Source organism: Lemur catta, chromosome 19 (genome assembly GCF_020740605.2).
Source record: "Lemur catta isolate mLemCat1 chromosome 19, mLemCat1.pri, whole genome shotgun sequence".
NCBI classification, from domain to species: domain Eukaryota; kingdom Metazoa; phylum Chordata; class Mammalia; order Primates; family Lemuridae; genus Lemur; species Lemur catta.
Window position 1 is genome coordinate 29,570,471 of NC_059146.1, and position 19,589 is coordinate 29,590,059.

Below are 19,589 nucleotides of genomic sequence, written 5' to 3' on the forward strand. Positions count from 1 at the left end.
TCACGTGGAGACTGGCATTTCAGTTACATTAATTAGAGGGATTCCCCTGAGATCCCACTGAAATGCAGGCACGCAGCCGCTGCTCCGGCAGCAGTATTGACGGGGCTACCGATGAACAGCTGACCTACCAGGCGCTCACTGTGCACTGCGCATGCGTGACATGATTTACTATACGTGTTTAATACATGTAACCTAACGTATCCCACGTTCCCTCTATAGCTCCTGACATATAGCTGGCTCTAAATATACAGGAGTTGTTGGTGTTCTTGTTATTTGCATGTCTCTGAATTCCCCAGCTTCCTTACGAGGTGGAAATTATTACTATCTCCTGCTTTACAGATAGGAAACTGAGGCACACGGGTGAAGTCACTTGCCCTTAACCACCACCCAGCCCTGCATGGGCAGTGTGGCGGCTGGCTATGTTCTTAGGAGACTCAGCTAGAAGCGTGTCTTTCTCCTGCCTTCTCCTCTGATTTCTCACACATCCAAAAGAATCCAGTGCCCCCGGTATTTGTGCTAAGGAAGGATGAACAAGCAAGTTGTCAGGGGTGGATTTACAGGGCTTTGTTGGTGCCCTGTAGCCTTTAACTAAAACCACGGGTCCTCATCTCACGAGCTGTCACTCGATCGAGACCTGTGTTGGCTTCCCGTGGCTGCCATAACGAATTACCCCAAGCATGTGGCTGAAAACAACAGAAATTTACTTTCTCACAGTTCTGGACGCCAGAAGTCCAAAACCAAGGTGCCTCAGGGCCACACCCCCTCCAAAGGCACTAGGGGAGGATCCCACCATGCCCCTTCCAGCTCTGGTGGCTGCATTTGTTCCCTGGCTTATGGCAGCAGCAGTCCAGCCCCTGCCTTCGTCCTCACGTGGCCTTCTGTTCTGTGTGTCTCTGTGTCTTCTCTTCCCGCTCTCACAAGGGCACTTGTCATTGGATTTAGGGCCCACCCTAATCTGGGGTAATCTGTTCTCGAGATCATTATCCTAATTACATTTGCAAAGGCGCTTATTCCAAATAAGGTCACGTAGTGAGAGTCCAGGTGGATATATCTTTTGGGGACCACTGTTCAATCCACTAGAAGAACCTATCATTATACCCATTTTACACATGTGGAAACTGAGGCCCAGAGAGGTAAGGTCACACAGATCTTCAGTGTGAGGCAGGGGCTTGAACGGGATTAACCCCTCAAAGTGCGCCTTCTGAAGCCTGGCGTCTCCTGCCTCCCAGGTGAACGGTGTAGACATGAAGCTGCCCGTGGAGCTAGCCGAGGGCCAGATCCGTGCCTCAAAGCATGGCTCAGACGTTGTGATAGAGACGCACTTTGGCCTGCGTGTGGCCTATGACCTCACGTACTATGTGCGGGTCACCATCCCAGGCAACTACTACAAGCAGATGTGTGGCCTGTGCGGGGACTACAACGGTGACCCCAAGGATGACTTCCAGAAGCCCAATGGCTCACAGGCAGGAAACCCCACTGAGTTCGGCAACTCCTGGGAGGAGGCAGTGCCTGGCTCTCCCTGCCTGCCACCGCCCACCTGCCAGCCAGGGAGCGAGGACTGTAACCCAGACCTCACGTGTCCTCCCGAGCTGGAGAACAAGTACCAGAAGGAAGAGTTCTGTGGGCTTCTCACCAACGCCACAGGGCCGCTGGCCTCCTGCCACAAGCTGGTCAGCCCCAGCGGTCCCTTCGAAGATTGTGTCTTCGACCTCTGCGTGGGTGGCGGGAACCTGAGCATCCTCTGCAACAACATCCACGCCTATGTGAGCGCTTGCCAGGCAGCTGGCGGCCAAGTGGAGCCCTGGAGGACCGAGTCTTTCTGTCGTGAGTGAGGGGGACACCGATGGGCAGAGCGAGGGGGCTGCTGAGGGGCAGGCAGGGTGTGGGGAGATTGGGGCACAAGAGAGGAAGACCCTGGGCCCTCAGCCCCGCCTTCCTGGGGCTCTGACGGGCGACACTGCTTGCAGCGATGGAGTGTCCCCCGAACAGCCACTACGAGCTCTGTGCAGACACCTGCTCCCTGGGCTGCTCTGCTCTCAGTGCCCCCTCGAAGTGCCCGGAGGAGTGTGCCGAGGGCTGCCAGTGTGATTCCGGCTTCCTGTACGACGGCAAAGCCTGCGTGCCCATCCAGAGCTGCGGCTGCTACCACAATGGCGTCTACTATGAGGTAGGAGCCCAGGAACCCCGGGCAGAACCCGAGGCCTCATCCTGGACCCCTCCCATTGCCCACCAGCCCCACGGCCTGTCCAGTGTCAGCCTCTCGAGTGTCTCTCCTCCCCCCCTTCCCCCTCACCCTGGCCTCACCTTGGTCCAGCTGGCCCTCTCCCACTTAGGTCCCTCCCAGCCCCTAGTTTTGCTTCCTCTGGTCCACCCTTCACATGGCATTGGTAATGACCTTTCTAAATATGACCATGGGTCCTGAAGCTTTAAACCTTCCCTTGGCTCCCCAGGTCAAGTTTTGGCTTTGTATCCCAGGTCTGGGCAAAGGTGGCCTTCCTGATCACAAAGATGAGATTTTGTCTCTGTTCCACTGGCTGCCAACTCCCTCTGCTTCCCTCTCCCACTCTCACAGCCAGTCCTTTTTCTTTGACTCGAGTGTGTGTTTGTCTAAAGTCCACCTCCCTCGTAGCGCTGCGAGCTCTCCGAGGGCAGGGACCCCTCTGTTGTTCTCCTCACACAAACAATAAGAGTGATAACAGCTAATATGTAGATGGTGCTTACTATGTGCCTGTTACTGTTGTAAGTGCCATATGTATGTATTTTATACATATATGTGTATTACATATGTATGTAAATTTTTTATTATGAAAATTTCAAACATGCAGAAGTTGAGAGAACAGTGGACTGAATCTCCAGGTACGTACCCATCACTTAACTTCAAAAATAATCAGCGTTTTCCCAATCTTGTTTCATCTCTACCCGCCTTTCCTCTCTAATCTGGATTATTTAAAGCGAGTCCCTTTTCATGTCATCTGCACTTTACACGTACTGTTAAATCAGTTATACTTTTATAGGCAGGTGCTACTATTGTCAATATCTACAACTTACAGATGAGGAAACTGAGGTATAAAGAGCTTAAGTGATTTGCCCAAAATTAAACAGTTTGGAAATAGCAGAAAGAGGCTTCGAACTGAGACAATCTGCTCTTAATGACTGTATCACACAGTTTTTCCTACAGCAGACATTTAGTGAGTATTTTGGAATGAATGAGTGAGTAAATGAATGAAAGTGAGTGAATGAATGAATGAATGAATGAATTTGGCTCCAAAGCCATGCCATGCCTCAGTTTCACAGACAAGGGTTTACCCTGCTGAGAGATGGCCCTTTTGTGTCCGCCAGACCCCTGTGCACCCGGAACACTGGGGAGATGGCTCCCACGGTGGGGTCCCTGATGGCTGTGCCCTCTGTTCCCACAGCCAGACCAGACGGTCCTCACTGACGACTGTCAGCAGCAGTGCACGTGCCATGCAGGTCAAGGCGTGGTGTGCCAGGAACACAGCTGCCAGCCGGGGCAGGTGTGCCAGCCCTCCGGAGGCGTCCTGAGCTGTGTCACCAAAGGTGCTGGGTGAGGGTGTGGCTGATGGGACTAGTGACAGAGGACAGGGACTCTGGAGCTGAGGGCGGCATGACTGGATGTTCACGGTGGGAGGTGCACAGGACTAAGGATTGAGGCCTCAGACCTGGGGACCCCTCAGCTGGGTTTCTCAGGGCCAGGGGCAGAGACCATCCACTCTGGGAGGCAGGGACCACTCTGGGGGCATCCAAACTGTAGGGACCCTCATGGCTAGGCTTCCCAGGGCAGATGTCAGAGACCCTCAGTATACGCAGGGACAGGCACACTTTTTCTTTAAAGGGCTAGGTGATATGGTCTCAGTCACAACTACTTAACTCCGTGATTGTGGCATGAAAGCAGCCACAGACTATTTAGGTGAAGAGGTGCGGCTCAATAAAATTTTATAACACAAAAACAGGCGGCCCGAGGTGCCACAGTTTGCTGACCACAGGTATGTGGGAGCAGGCTCAGGGCTTCAGACACCAGCACTGAAGGGCATGGGAGAGGCTGGACTCCCCAGGGGCAGAGTTCTGAGGTCTCAGGCACAGAGACCCTGATGAGGTGAGACCTTGGATGTGGGGACCCTCCTCAAGTGGAGGATCAAGATTTCCAGGGGTACAGTCTCAGACGTGGGCCCCCCAGACTTAATCTGGCACACAGAGCCACCCCCAGGGCTGGTTTCTTAGGGTGAAGGGCAGAGAGCCCCCTCTCCCCCAAGGATAAGAGAATGGGACCTCCAACTCTGCAGGGCAGGTGCTGAGACACTCAGGATAACAGGGACACCCAGGGATGGGGGTACATCTTGGTTAGGGTCCCATCAAGAGACAGAAAGCACACAGTCGTTTGAATAAGGGAAGTTTAACGTAAAGAGTTATTTACTTGCAATAGGGAATTGACTCCTAAAGGGTAAAGAGAGCACTAAAGAGTACGAGCATAGCAGATATAGGGACGAGCCCCTCCTTCTAGGGCTAACTCAGAGCATGCAAGGATGGAGAAATTGGGAAGGGGCCCCCCACCCTAAGGCCGATTCAGATCTCACTGGAGAGGGTGCAGCCGTAGCCCACTGGGTGGGAGAGAGGTTTGTGCTGGCCGGACCTGGCAAGAAGGAAACTCGTCCCTGGGAAGCCAGCTGGGGCGGGTGCACCTCGCTGACTGTGGCCCCACACCCAGGCAGGAGCTGGAAGGGCAGAGCAGGCGGGAATCCGGACCAGGAGCTCCTCCGTCCTGCAGTGACTCTCTAGCGCCCTCTACTGACAAATCCTAACACCGTGGGTGGATTTGAAGCTGAGAGGCATCAAGTGGATAACTGGCAGAGGAGGAGAGGAGGAAATTTGGAGGCTGGCATCTTGCACACGGGGGTTCCAAAACCTGAGGTCACAGATGTAGTGACCCTAGGGAGAGGGTCTTGTACACAGAAACCCTCCAGGGCAGGGCCTCAGGAATGAGGCTAGCGTCTCAAATGTAGCAACCCTTAGGGATAGAGTCGTGCACAGAGGGATCCCCAGGCCATATGACTTAGATATGGGACCCCAGGGTTAAATATCAAATGTTGGGACCCCTGGCACAGGGTTCTGATCAGAAGGTCCCCCAGGACCCTAGTCTTGGGCACAAAGACCTCCAGGACGTGGTTCTCAGACATGGAGAACCCCAGGTGGCTGGGATCTCAGGCATGGGGGACCCTGGGGCTTGGGTCTTGAACACAGAGAACGCTGGGACTGGAGTCTCAGACATGAATGGCTTCAGAGCTGGCATCTCAGACACAGGGACCCCTGGGGCTGAGATCTCAAGCAAGGAAACTCTGGAGACTTGATCTCAAACAGAAAACTACAGGGTCTGGGTCTCAGACATAGGGACCCTAGAGCCTAGATCTTGGCTGTAGGGCCTGGGTCTAACCCTCTGAGCTAGTATTCCTGGCACAGACTGAGGCAGATGCAGGGGAGCAGCCATCCTTATGGTGGTCAGCCCCTCAAGTTCTTCTCTTCTCTGTCCCCAGACCCGTGTGACGGTGTGACATGCCGGCCACAGGAGACATGCAAAGAGCAGGGTGGCCAGGGCGTGTGCGTGCCCAACTATGAGGTCACATGCTGGCTGTGGGGCGACCCCCACTACCACTCCTTCGATGGCCAGAGCTTTGACTTCCAGGGCACCTGTAACTATGTGCTGGCAACCACTGCCTGCCTGGGGGTCAGCGACCAGGGCCTGACCCCCTTCACTATCACCACCAAGAACGAGAACCGGGGCAACCCTGCCGTGTCCTATGTGAGGCTTGTCACTGTATCTACCCTCGACACCAACATCTCCATCCACAAGGACGAGATTGGCAAAGTTCGGGTACGTTTGGCAGGATGGTCCCCTGAGCTCCCTGGCAGGGCTGGAGGGGTCCTGGAGGGCACAGTTGGGAGCTCAGGGTTCTCTGTCTTCACCTTGGCCTGAAACAAAATGACAACAAAACCCACAGCAATTACAGCAAAAATAGCACCTTTTTACTGGGAATTAAATGAGCCTAGCCCTCTGCTAAGGGCTTTAATGTAGGACTTCAACACAGCACAGGCACTGAATGCCTGCTGGCGAGTGCGTGGAAGAGATATCCAGACACACAGAGATGCACAGAGAACAAGGAGGGAAGGAGGAAGAGAAAAGAGATAGAGACAGAGAGAAACTCGAGAGAGAAAGAAAGAAGGGAAGAAGAGACAGAGAGACAGACCAAGGTGAAGAGACAGGGAGAGACACAAAGACAGAGATAGAAAGGAGGGAGGCAGAGGTCAAGAGAGAGATCTAGAAAGAGCAGAGTGAGGTTTTATTCTCCAGGGCCTGGACTAGGACAGATGTCCACAATGTTTGTCAAATAACAGTGCAACTGGCAGTCGTGAGGAAGGCCTTGGTAGGAAGAGAGGGAGGCAGGGGGCCGGAGCTGGGCCCACCCACCTCCAGTAAGTGGCGTTTGCCTCCCTCCCTCCTTCCCCCAGGTGAACGGGGTGCTGACAGCGCTGCCTGTCTCCGTGGCCGGTGGGCGGCTTTCAGTGACCCAGGGCGCGTCAAAGGCCGTGCTGGCAGCCGACTTCGGGCTGCAAGTCAGCTACGACTGGAACTGGCGGGTGGAGGTGATCCTGCCCAGTAGCTATCACAGTGCAGTGTGTGGGCTCTGTGGGAACATGGACCGAGACCCCAGTAATGACCAGGTCTTCCCCAATGGCACACGGGCTCCTTCGATACCCATCTGGGGTGGCAGCTGGCGAGTCCCAGGCTGGGATCCACTGTGCTGGGACGAATGTCAGGGGTCCTGCCCAACGTGCCCCGAGGACCGGCAGGAGGAGTTCAAGGGCCCTGGCTTCTGTGGACCCCTGACCCCTGGCGCAGGGGGCCCCTTCGCCACCTGCCATGCCCAAGTGTCACCTGACAGCTTTTTCAAGGGCTGTGTTCTGGATGTCTGCCTGGGCGGTGGGGCCCACGACATACTTTGCCAGGCACTGGCTTCCTATGCTGCCGCCTGCCAGGCTGCTGGGATTGTCATCGAGGACTGGCGGACAGAGGCCGGCTGTGGTGAGTGTTCGGGCAGCAGGGCAGGAGCTGGGGGCAGGGTCCTGTCTCTGTGGGGCTGGTTTGGTTTCATTCCAGTCCTTCTGGGTCTTTTTGTTTGTTTCTCTTTGTGTCTGTCTTTCTGTCACTTGGTGCTTGTCTCTGTGTCTCATTTGATTGTCTCTGTCTCTGTTTCTCATTCTTTCTCCCTGCATCTCCCTCTGTTTCTGTTTGGGTCCCTCTCTGCCTCTGTCTCCTCCCACCCTGTCCTTGGACACCCCTGACACTATTCTTTCTGCTTTTCTCCCTCCTGCTCCCTCATCCTCCCACAGAGATGTCCTGCCCAGAGAACAGCCACTACGAGCTCTGTGGCCCACCCTGCCCAGCCAGCTGCCCGTCCCCTGCACCCCCCGCAACCTCAGCCCCATGTGGGGGCCCCTGCACCGAGGGCTGCCAGTGCAACCCAGGCTTTGTGTTGAGTGCTGACCGCTGCGTGTCCCTTCAAGGCGGCTGTGGCTGCTGGGCCAATGGCACCTACTATGAGGCAAACAGCGAGTTTTGGAATGATGACACCTGCTCCCAGTGGTGTAGCTGTGGGCCTGGGGGTGGCTCACTGGTTTGCAAGCCTTCCAGCTGTGGACAGGGTGAGGAGTGTGCCCTCCTGCCCTCTGGCCAGCACGGCTGCCACCCCATCAGCACGGCTGAGTGCCAGGCCTGGGGTGACCCCCATTATACCACCCTGGATGGGCACCGATTCGACTTCCAAGGCACCTGCGAGTACCTGCTGAGCGCGCCCTGCAATGAATCATCCACGAAAGCTGAGAACTTCAACGTCACTGTAGTCAATGAGCATCGGGGCAGCCAGGCTGTCAGCTACACCCGCAGTGTCACCCTGCATATCTACAATCACTCCCTGACCCTGAGTGCCCGCTGGCCCCGGCAGCTACAGGTGAGGAGGGCTGTGGGCCAGACAGGAGCACGTGCCAGCCTCAGGGCTGCCCGAGATGGTCAGGAGTCCCCCATTCCTCTGAGCACCTTCCACAGCTTAGCTGATGCATGATGGAGAGGTTCAGAGTAGAGGCCTAGGAGCTAGCTGGCTTGGAGCAGTGGCATCCCCCTCTCTGAGCCTTAGTTTATTCCTCTGTAAAATGGGTCTAAGAAAAGTACCTGCTTCAGAGAAGCCTGAGGAGCCAGTGGCTTCGTGTCTATTGATTATAAGAGGAGGTTCTGTGCTCAGTGCCACAGGCAGCGGAGCCAGGATTCAAACCCGTATTTGTGCCTCTCACCGTCCCCTCCCCCGCCTGCAGGTGGACGGCGAGCTCGTGGCGCTGCCCTTCCAGCTGGACTCGGGCCTGCGCGCGTACCTGAGCGGCGCCGACGTGGTGGTCACCACGACCTTCGGGCTCTCGCTGGCTTTCGACGGGAGCAGCAACGTGCGCCTGCGCGTGCCGGCGGCGTACGCGGGCGCCCTCTGTGGCCTGTGCGGGAACTACAACAAGGACCCCGCGGACGACCTGGCGGCGGTGGGCGGGAACCCGAGCGGCTGGCAGGTGGGCGGCGCCTCGGGCTGCGGGGAGTGCGTGCCTGGGCCGTGCCCGCAGCCGTGCACGCCCGAGCAGCAGGAGCCCTTTGGCGGCCCAGATGCCTGCGGCGTGATCTCAGCCCTCGACGGCCCGCTGGCGCCCTGCCACTGCCTCGTGCCGCCCGAGAAGTACTTCAAGGCCTGCTTGCTGGACGCCTGCCAAGCTCAGGGTCACCCGGGAGGCCTCTGCCCTGCCGTGGCCGCCTATGTAGCAGCCTGTCAGGCTGCTGGGGCCCAGCTCGACGAATGGAGGCGGCCAGACTTCTGTCGTGAGTACTGATCCCTGTATGGTCCACCTAGTGGGGTCTTTCTCCGCCCTTCCCAAGACTCTAAGACAAGAAAGCACCTTCTCTTCCTCCATGGGGCTCAGGGATCACCACCCTCCTTCCCCTGAGCCAGGTACCTCCCGTCAGAGAAACACCTTGGCATTCACACTCAAATACACCACGTCAGCTAGGGCAGGGGGGAGACTCAGTTACAGATACCTGCTCAGAAATCCTGGGCCCAGTATGCTCTCAGGGATTTGTGAGCCATGAGCTCACATCTCCTAGTGATATAGATCCGGGTGGCTAGCCCTGTCCAAGTCACCCAGCAAAATACCCCTGGTCAGAGAGACCTAGTGGGTTATACCTGGTCAGATGCCTCTCGACTGTTTCACACGCTGAAATGCACCTAGTGACATAGAATTGGTGGCATACCTTCAGTGGTATCTGGCTAGATTAGACACTGAAACAAACTGGTCAGATGCACCCAGACAGAATCAGGAGTCTGACACAGCCCCCAGGCGGACCCGGAGACTCACAGTTAGATAGTCCTGGGCAGTCCCTTCAGGCAGGTCTCCTGGGTCAGATTTATCCTGTCACACCCTGAGACAGATCATGTCAGAGGGACACCGATGCTCCAGGTAGACACCCACAGGTAGGCAGGGAGGTGTGCTTAGGCAGATTCATACCCCGATACACAGCTGGCCCCATACCGCAGTCACATCCACACCCTGAGATGCCCACAGTGGGTTCTAATCCTGTATGTCGCAGTCAGGAATACATGATCATGTTCACCCCGGCAGTCACTTGATGTTTAGAAATACTCGGTGAGGTTAACACACAATGTGGCAGAGGGACCTGGTCATATCCCCCTCCCCCTGCTCCCATGCCGAACCCCCAGTCTGATGTGCTGGATCAGATGCCCACACCCAGTGACGCCCAAGCTGACCGGGCAGTTCTCTCTCAGGACCTTCCCCTGCCCCCCAAGCCTGCCTGGTTCTTCCCTACCTTGTCCTTCCCTCCCCCCACCACGGCTGCCTGGCTCATCTCATCCCCACCTTGTCCCCACAGCCCTCCAGTGCCCCGCCCACAGCCACTACGAGCTCTGCGGTAACTCCTGTCCTGTGAGCTGCCCAAGCCTCTCCGCCCCCGATGGCTGCGAGTCGGCCTGCCGTGAGGGCTGTGTTTGCGACGCTGGCTATGTGCTCAGCGGCGACACCTGTGTGCCCGTGGGCCAGTGCGGCTGCCTCCACAATGGCCGCTACTACCAGCTGGGTGAGGCCTTCTACCCGGGCCCCGAGTGCGAGCGGCGCTGCGAGTGCAAGGCAGGTGGCCAAGTCAGCTGCCAGGAGGGCGCGGCCTGTGGGCCCTATGAGGAATGCCGGCTGGAGGACGGCGTCCAGGCCTGTCACCCCACGGGCTGTGGCCGCTGCCTGGCCAGCGGGGGCATCCACTACATCACCCTTGATGGACGTGTCTATGACCTGCATGGCTCCTGCTCCTATGTCTTGGCCCAAGTCTGCCACCCGAAGCCTGGGGATGAGGACTTCACCATCGTGCTTGAGAAGAACGCAGCTGGAGAGCCCCAACGCCTGCTGGTCACCGTGGCTGGTCAGGTTGTGGCCCTGGCTCGGGGGCCACAGGTGAGTGGACACAGCCCCATCCCGGGGGTTCTGAGGAGACATGACCCCACCCAGTGGGGTCTGAGAGGGACCTTGCCCCAACCCGGAGGTTCTGAGGGGGACACAGCCCTACCCTTGGAGGGTTTGGTGGGGAATGGCCCCACCCTGGGAGTTTGGTAGAGAAGGGGAGACACAGCTCTGCCCTGGGGATGCGAGGGGACAGCCTCACCTGTGGTTCTGTGAGTCCCTGACCTACCTGACCCTTCCACCCAGGTCACTGTGGACGGCGAGGCTGTGGCCCTGCCTGTGGCTGTGGGCCACGTGCGGGTGACTGCTGAGGGCAGAAACGTGGTTCTGCAGACCACCAAGAACCTGCGGCTTCTCTTTGATGGCGATGCCCACATCCTCATGTCCATCCCTAGCCCTTTCCGTGGGCGACTTTGTGGGCTCTGTGGGAACTTCAATGGCAACTGGAGCGATGACTTTGTCCTGCCCAGTGGCGCAGCAGCCCCCAGCGTGGAAGCCTTTGGAGCTGCGTGGCGGGCGCCTGGCTCCTCCCCGGGCTGTGCTGAGGGCTGCGGGCCCCAAGGCTGCCCCGTGTGCTTGGCAGAGGAGACGGCACCATATGAGAGCAAGGACTCCTGCGGGCAGCTCCGAGACCCCCAGGGCCCCTTCGCCACCTGCCATGCATTGCTGAGTCCCTCCGAGTACTTCCGCCAATGCGTGTACGACCTGTGTGCCCAAAAGGGTGATGAAGCCTTCCTCTGCCGCAGCCTGGCAGCCTACACAGCAGCCTGTCAGGCTGCCGGAGTGGCCGTGAAGTCCTGGAGGACAGACAGCTTCTGCCGTGAGTGTCCGTGGGTCCCTCAGTGGACTCCAGACCAGGCGCGGGTGCATCTCTTGACCTGTTCCTTCTGTCTCCACCTCAGAGCAGGCCCTCCCTGCCCACCCACCCCGTTGTCCCCCTTTCCCTTCTACCCTCTGAATGCCCCCTTCTCAGACTCCTTACCAGGGCCAAGTCTCCCCAAACCTCAAATTCGCTTCTTCCCTGGGACTCTGTCCTGGACTTTTTCTGCAGTGACCTTAAAGGGACAGTTGGGTGGTTCAGGATATGCACACAATCAAGCCTGAGTCTGAGGCTCACCCAGACCTTCCCTCCCCGGGACAAGACCACGTCCCCTGAGATCCCTCCAGGACAAGACCACAGCCCATTAGGGCCCCAAACCAGGACTGTACCTCTCCTTCAAATCCCCAGGGCAGGGACACCTCCCCTCAGATTCTCCAGGACAAGACAACAGCCCCTCATGCCCCAGCGCAGAGCTATGTCTCCTTCAGTCTCCTCAGGGCAGGACCTACACCCAGGGCCACCATCCACACCTGCTGTGTTCCCAGCTGAAATCGGCATTTCACCCAAACCTTAGCCAGAGCCCAGGGCTGTTTCCCCTGGGTCCTCACAGCCCCTGTCCCTGCACCGACTCCCCTGCCCATGCCCCCCATCCCACTCAACCCCTCTGCCCGTGCCCCCATCCCATCCGACCCCTGTGTCTATGCCTTGTCAATGCAGCGTGTTCACTGTTACTGGCTGCCTCCCTGGACGTGAGCTCTGAGGCTGTCTTATCACCGTGTCCTCAGCACCACCCAGCCTAGGGCTTGGTGCGCAGTAGGGCCCATTAGTTACTCCGTGCCCTGTGGAGATGTGACCCTGCCCTGCCTCCTCTCTCTGCAGCGCTCCAGTGCCCCGCCCACAGCCACTACTCCGTCTGCACCCGCACCTGCCAGGGCTCCTGCGGGGCTCTCTCCGGCCTCACGGGCTGCACCACCCGCTGCTTTGAGGGCTGTGAGTGCGACGACCGCTTCCTGTTCTCCCAGGGCGTCTGCATCCCCGTCCAAGACTGTGGCTGCACCCACGGTGGCCGATACTTGCCAGTGAGTAGGGATTTGAGGTGGGCAGGGAGGGAGGAGCTTCCGCGCTGACCTCCTCGAGGATGGGGACGGAGGAGCTGCCCCCATGTCCCGGCTGTGTGACTTGATGCAGGCAACCTTCCTATAGCAGTTTCCTGGCTGCTCTAATAAATCACCACAGACTTGGTAGCTTAAAATAAGAGAAATTTATTCTCCCACAGTCCTGGAGGCCAGAAGTCAGAAATCAGGATCACTGGGCTGAAATCAAGGTGTTGACAGGGTGGCGCCTCTTCCAGAGGCTGCAGGGGAGACCCTGGTCCTTGCCTCTTCCAGCTTCTGGTTGCCGCAGACATTCCTTGGTCATGGCCACATCACTCCAAGTTGTGCCTCCTCTTCCTCTGGGTGTGTCATAAAAATCTCCCTCTGCTCCCTCTTATAAGGATACATGCAATTGCACTTGGAGCCCACCCAAGTAATCCAGGATAAATTTTCCATCTCAGGATTCTTAATTTAATCACATCTGCAAATGCCCTTTTCCCATATAAGGTACTATTTGCTGGTTTCGGGGACGAGGACCGCCATTTGGCCTGCCACATTTGCCTCCACGGCCTCATTTCTTCACCTATAAAATGGTTGATCGTCATCCTTGTGCCATAGGTGTCCGAGGATCGGGTACGACTGAGTCAGATTCATGGGGAGAGGAAATAAACTCCATTTCTTAATGAGAGTCTGCTGCAAAGTCACTCTGCCTGGGTACAGCGGGTTGAAGGACTTGCAGACATTTTTGCAATTCATCATGCCACCGTAACCTGGCCCCTTTCTGTGCACAGGTAAACTCCTCCTTGCTGACCTCAGACTGCAGTGAGCGCTGTTCCTGTTCCTCAAGCTCCGGTCTGACATGCCAGGCAGCTGGCTGCCCAGAAGGCCGTGTCTGTGAGATTCAGGCTGGAGCCCGGGACTGCTGGGCCTCCCGTGCTCTCTGTTCTCTCTCTGCGGGTGCCAACCTGACCACCTTTGATGGGGCCCACAGGGGAACCTACCCTCCTGGCATCTATGAGCTTTCTTCCTACTGCCCAGGACTGCAGAACACCATCCCCTGGTACCGGGTGGTTGCTCATGTCCAGCCCTGCCATGGTAAATTCGAGGCTGTGGGCCAGGTCCACGTCTTCTTCAAGGATGGGATAGTGACAGTGTCCCCAAACAACAGCGTGTGGGTAAGCTTGGGGAGGGGGGATGCTGGATATCTTCCCTGGGCTTTTGTTCTTCCTATTGCAGGGTCCTTACATTCCTGGCTGCCTTTCTGTCTTGCTATCTGTTTTCTTTATCCCGGTATGGAGTTTGGTTTCTGGATTTCTATTTGTTTCAATATTTCAAACTTAGTCCCTCTGTTCTGGCTGAGCTCTTGAGGAGCAAAAACACACTCAAGTAACATAATAAGAATAAAACAAATAATAGTTTTGACATTAGTACTAATTAAGACTCCATTGGTTGCAGGTGACAAAAAACCAAATTCAAGTTGACTTAAGCAAAATTGAATTTATTGGCCCACGTACCTAGAAAATCCAGGGATAAGCTTCAGGAGTGGCTGGATCCAAGTGCCCTGACAGTATTATCAGAAATTTGTATCTCTATCTTTTAGATTTGGTGTTCACCAAATTGACTTCATTCTTAAACAGGCTTTCCCCTCACAGCAGTAAAGATAACCTCCCAGCTGCTCCATGCCAGCTCCCCACCAGCTTAGCTACCTTAGCAGAAGGTGATCTAACAAAAGACCCAGGATTATATCTCACTGGGCCAGTTCGGGTCACATATCCACCTCTGGAACCAATCACTTTGGCCTTAGGGATGGAATGTTGTGATTGGTCAGGCTGGGGTCCATGTGATAGTCCCCAATGCCATCCCCAGATTCAGCGCTTCAGTAGGAAGACTCACAGGACTCAGCATATCATTGTATTTATGGCTAAGATTTATTACAGTGAAAGGATGTGAAGCAAAATCAACAAAGGGAAAAGGTGCATCATGCAAAGTCCAGAGAAACCAGGTGCAAGCTTCCAAGAGTCCTTTCCCAGTGGAGTCACACAGGACATGCCTACTCCCTCCAGCAATAAGTTGTAACAAAACATGTGAAATGTTGTCTACCAAGGAGATCCTGCCATCTTGGTCACGACTTTGTTCCCACTACCCAGATGAGGGCCTGGCACCTAGAAGGTACCCAGGGAAAGTTTAGTTTTGTGAATAAACTCAGCCATGCTCCCTCTGTGCCAGGCCACATGCTAGGTAACAGATGTGACTCAGACCCAGTTCTTGTACATGCAAAGCTTGCAGCTCGGGGAGGCTTTCCACCCACTCAGTCTCCATCTGTCCTTCACTGTGTCCATCCTTCCTCCCAGCATCTATTCTCCCACCTCTCTTTTGTTCCTTCCTTCCTTCCTCTCACCCATCCATCCATTTCAAATCTATCTACCTATCTTTCCTATCTATTGACATATCTTTCCAATCATCTGGCAGAGGAAAACTCAGATACAAGAGCATTTTTCTGTAAAAAAGAACTCTTTCCAAGAAGTTTCACTAGGGAGTCTAACTTTAAAAGGATTAACTCATCAACTAATATAGATAATAGTTATTTAAAGGAAAAAAACATAGAAGATTACTGGGTCTGCAGCCTATGATGAGGAAAAGGTAATTCTCTCACATGATTGGTATATTTGCTAAAGTCATTACTTATCTTCAGACATCCACATTATAAAACTAAGGGATAAAGTTGCTTTCGTTAGGGAACCAGTAACTTACAGGACATGCTCAAGGGTTCTTTTATTTTGAAAACTAGAACCAAACAGGATGACCCTGGGGTTTGATTGTTTGTTTGTTTTTTAATAGTACAAACTTTATTCACAAATAAGACTCCATAAAGTTAAAAGCAGGGTCAGCTCCTTTTGTAAAAAGTGAATGGAATAAGGCATCATGCCATTTTATTTAAAATTACAAATAAGTTTTTTTAAGTGGTTGAGTTGAGATATTAAATTCCATTCCTGCTTTTCAGATTTCTACAAAGTAGCATATTATATGCTCAGTCCTATGTAGTCACAGTGGAGATTTCAAATTGACTCTCAATATTGAAATGAACAGCTCAGTGTCTTCTCTTGCAATAAAGTACCTCATTTGACACATAAGGGAAGGTAGCATTCAGATTCTTACATGATCGAGTTGCAGAAGCAGCTTCGTGTCTTCATTCTCAATGTGTATTCCCACCCTCGTTTCCTATCGGGTGACACTGCCAGTTTCACCATCGCTCCTGTCAACTTCATTTAAAAGAGGATGCTGCCTGAAATTGGCATAATAGCATCTACCGCAGTTGGGCACCCACAGTCCCTGTGACATGCGAGGTTGAGGAGGGAGCTTTCCTTGATCCCATGAGTTTGAGACCAGCCTTGGATAACATAACGAGCCTCCACCTTTGTGGAGGACACACGACAGAGGCATTTCAGTTCAGACAGCAGAGTTTCTTGAGATATACTTGATTTTAGTTTTAAACAGAACAAATTCCTTGAAAGTTGTCGTTACAATACTATGGTCACTAGGATGGTAGAAAAACTCATAGTAAACATCCGACTCAACTTCAGTTACAGGGCAGCCATCTCCTAAATACACTTCATCGGCGTTCACGTATAAACTGTGAGATAGCGTGGGTTTAATCCCGGCACAGAGCCAGTGTTGGGTGCGTTGCACTTGAACACTGACCAGTCTTCAGCACAGGTCCCTATGAAGCAATAAAGGAGAAAGAGCCCCCTTAACCCCAGGAAAGTTCTTCATTTGCCCAGATTGGAAGCCAAATCTCACTCAGGAACCAGGATTGTTTCTTTATCTGACACAAAGTGCTTTTCCCCCAGACTTTGGGATGTTGTGTGGATCCATCCACTCTCCATCCTTCAATCCATCCACCCAAATCTCCAGCTATCTTTTTTATTTTTATTTTTACTTTTTACAGAATGCTCCAAGGTGATCCACCTATCTTAGCTGTCTTCTCATGTATCCATCTCTCCATATGGTGCATCCACCCAGGTCTTCATCTCTTTCGGCACCTTCCTCATTGATTTAGCCCCTTGAACTTATTATCTCACTTGGGGTCCCCATCCTGGTAACAGCCCAGCTATTCTGTGGCTCTGGCCTCACCTCTGTGTTTGCCCACCTCTCCCAGGTGAACGGTCTCCAAGTGGATCTCCCAGCTGAGGTGTTAACATCTGTGTCTGTGAGTCAGACACCTGATGGCTCCACGCTAGTCCAACAGAAGGAAGGTGTCCAGGTGTGGCTGAGAACCAGTGGGAAGCTGGATGTGACGGTCAGTGATGACCATGCTGGGATGCTCTGTGGTGCCTGTGGAAACTTCGACGGGGACCAGACCAATGACGGGGATGACTCCCAAGGGAAGACAGAGACGGAGAGATGGCGAGCACCGGACTTCTCCCCATGGTGAGAGATGGAGTATGGAAACCAAGCTTCTTGGGGAAGGGGTCCCTGCGTCCTCATGAGATGGGAGCAGTCAGGGTGGGCGCTTAGTCTTCAAGAGGAGATGCCAAGTTTCTGTCTCTTGCAGTTACAACTGATCAGTCATCCACCGGGAATGAAGACTTCAGGACCTGATCCCCCTGAGGTTGCGATATTTGAGAGGGGTATAGCAGGGTGGGAGCACACCCTACCTGAGCTACTGAGGCCAAATGTGAGAGCATTGAATAAATATCTTCAGCTAAGCTGCATGCCGACATGTCTGTCTCACGCCTTCTCAGCCCTGACTTTCCTCTCTGCACAGCAAGTGTCAGATGCCTGGGGAATGTGGCACATGACGAATGTTTACTGCGGGGTGAGAGGATGGATGGATGATTGCATGAATGAATGAAGAGACGGATGGGTGGATTGAGAAAAGGGTGAATGGGGAAATAAGAAGATGACAAAATGGGTGATTAGAAGAGGAGATGGATAAGAAGATAAATGATTGGATGGAGGGAAGGAGTGGAAATGGAGAGAGAGATCAATAGTTCTGGCTTTAGAATTTATAACCCTAGCAAGTTAATGTCTCTCTGGCTCAGTTTCCTCATCTTTAAAGTAGAAATAATGACAGTACTTATAAAATGCAGTGAGGAGTTAATGCATTAATCCAATCAAGTCAAAACTGAAGTCTTGGTTGCCTTCTCAACCTGTTCCCAGCCCATCCCATGCTGGTCCTCGCACCTCCCTAAAAAGCACTACCAGCCCTTGGCAAGGTTAGCAGCCAGAAAATGGGGGATTATTCTTGATTCCTCCCTCCCCCTTGTCCTCCACTCAGTTCTTCAACAAATCATGTTGAATTGTTTCAAAACGTACCTGAAATTTGCCTTTCTTTCTTATCACACCCACTGTCACCGCCTGGTACAAGCCGTCTGCCTCACCCATGTTGACAACACAATATCCTCCAATCCGCTCTTCCCCGCCTGTAATCCGTTCTCACAGGCTCCAGAGGAATCTTCCTTAAGATTATAAACAGGGTCATTAGCTATACATTTTTCCTATAATAAAATCAAGTTCCTTCACCTTGTCCTGTAAGGCCCCTGCCAACTTCCTCTGACTCATTTCCTGTCACTGTCCTCCCTGCCAATTATGATTGGGGAAACTGATCTTCCAATTTATTGAACATGACAAATTTTTCTGGTCCTCCAACTCATCACATGACTGGCTTCTTCTCATCCTTCAATGTCAACTTAAATGTCAACTACCTTAGGCTTTTTATGACCACCCCACCTAAAGTGGATCCCCTTCTCCTGTTAACTTCCTTCCTAGCATCTATCACATATTACAATTATTTTTGTTTGACTTTCTGTCCAATTAGAAGTAACTCAACGGCAGAGACTGTATCTCCTTCACTTCCCACTTTATTCCTAGCACCTGGCACAATATATAGCACATAGTAGGTGCTCAGCACATATCTGCTGAATAAATAAATGGCCAAAAACAAACTCAGAGGAAATATTTGCAACAAACCTAACAAAATATTAATATCTACAATATGCAAAGAGCTCCTTAAAATCAATAAGAAAAAGACAACCACCCAATTAGGAAAAAAAAATGGGTTGAGGATATAAACAGGCAATTGACAAAAAAAGAAATCTAAACATGTTCAATGTACACAATATGTCAAGTTCTTCACCTGCAGAATTTCTGAGCTTCACAACAGCTCTGTGAAATAGGTATAAACATAAAGAAATAGGCTCAGTGAGGTTAAATAACTTGGTGTAGGGCAGATAGTTTGTATCTGATGGAGCCTAGATTTGAATCCGGGTGTGTCTTTCACCAAGGCCAGTGTTTTCTATTGAATTTTGCTGTTGAGTCACACCTAGTATCAACTTCCCATCCAGAAAAAGAATTAAAAGGTCCTAAAAATAAAGAAGAAAAAGCAACAATTTAATAGAAAAATGGGCCAAAGATCAGAATAGTTCACAGAAAAGGAAATACAAATGGACCCAAAACATAAGGAATGCTCAATTCTGCCCACATGAAGAGAAATGCAAATGAAACTACCCTGAGATATTACTATCAGCTATCAAATGTGCCTATTTTGTAACTTTTCCTGGTTACAAAAACTTAACAATATAATTTGTTGACAAGGCTATGAGGAAAAGAACACTCTCGTATGTTACCAGTGGGAATGCAGAATATGTAAGTGCAATGCAGAGAAATTTGGCAGTGTCTGGCAAAATTACGAATGCATTCATCTTTTTACCCAGCGATCTCACTACCATGAATCTAACCTAAATACCCATTGGCAATGAAGGCTATAAGCCCAAGGCTGTTCACTGTGCACTCTTTGTGACGAAAAATGACTAGAGACAACTTGGTTGTCCATTAGTCTGGTTGAATAAATGACATGTTACCCACACCATGGGCTACTATGTAGATAAATGAAAAATAAGAAAGATCTCTATAAACTGTTTGGAGTGATCTCCAGGATATACTATGAAGTGAAGAAAGCAAAGTTAGAAGAGTGTACACAAAAAACACACCCAAGAGAGGGGCACGAGGGAGCTTTGGGGGTACCAGTAATCTATTTATAGACCTGGGGTGGTTGTATGGCTTGTTCCTTTTGTGGTAAGTCATAAAACTGTACAGTTATGTGCCCTTTTCTG

General features: G+C 52.8%; 2 protein-coding genes across 3 annotated transcripts in view; one reads left to right on the plus strand and one right to left on the minus strand.

The window, feature by feature from the left end:
- The window catches only part of LOC123624329 (Fc gamma binding protein), a 34,361-nt gene extending 17,178 nt beyond the window's left edge, over positions 1-17,183 (plus strand). For both annotated transcript variants that reach the window (XM_045532013.1, XM_045532014.1), the window contains 13 exons: positions 1,230-1,824; positions 1,968-2,167; positions 3,417-3,558; positions 5,547-5,884; positions 6,520-7,093; positions 7,402-8,018; positions 8,377-8,920; positions 9,986-10,557; positions 10,810-11,383; positions 12,263-12,462; positions 13,269-13,652; positions 16,634-16,905; positions 17,030-17,183. In XM_045532013.1, the coding sequence (XP_045387969.1) occupies positions 1,230-1,824; positions 1,968-2,167; positions 3,417-3,558; positions 5,547-5,884; positions 6,520-7,093; positions 7,402-8,018; positions 8,377-8,920; positions 9,986-10,557; positions 10,810-11,383; positions 12,263-12,462; positions 13,269-13,652; positions 16,634-16,905; positions 17,030-17,039 (5,022 nt within the window). In that variant the 3' untranslated portion in view covers positions 17,040-17,183. The remainder of the gene's footprint in view (positions 1-1,229; positions 1,825-1,967; positions 2,168-3,416; positions 3,559-5,546; positions 5,885-6,519; positions 7,094-7,401; positions 8,019-8,376; positions 8,921-9,985; positions 10,558-10,809; positions 11,384-12,262; positions 12,463-13,268; positions 13,653-16,633; positions 16,906-17,029) is intronic.
- OOSP1 (oocyte secreted protein 1) lies at positions 15,697-16,350 on the minus strand. Its single transcript, XM_045532931.1, is given in 3 exon segments — positions 15,697-16,172; positions 16,175-16,242; positions 16,328-16,350. Coding segments are annotated over 3 exon segments (567 nt in total).
- Positions 17,184-19,589: the final 2,406 nt, after the last annotated feature.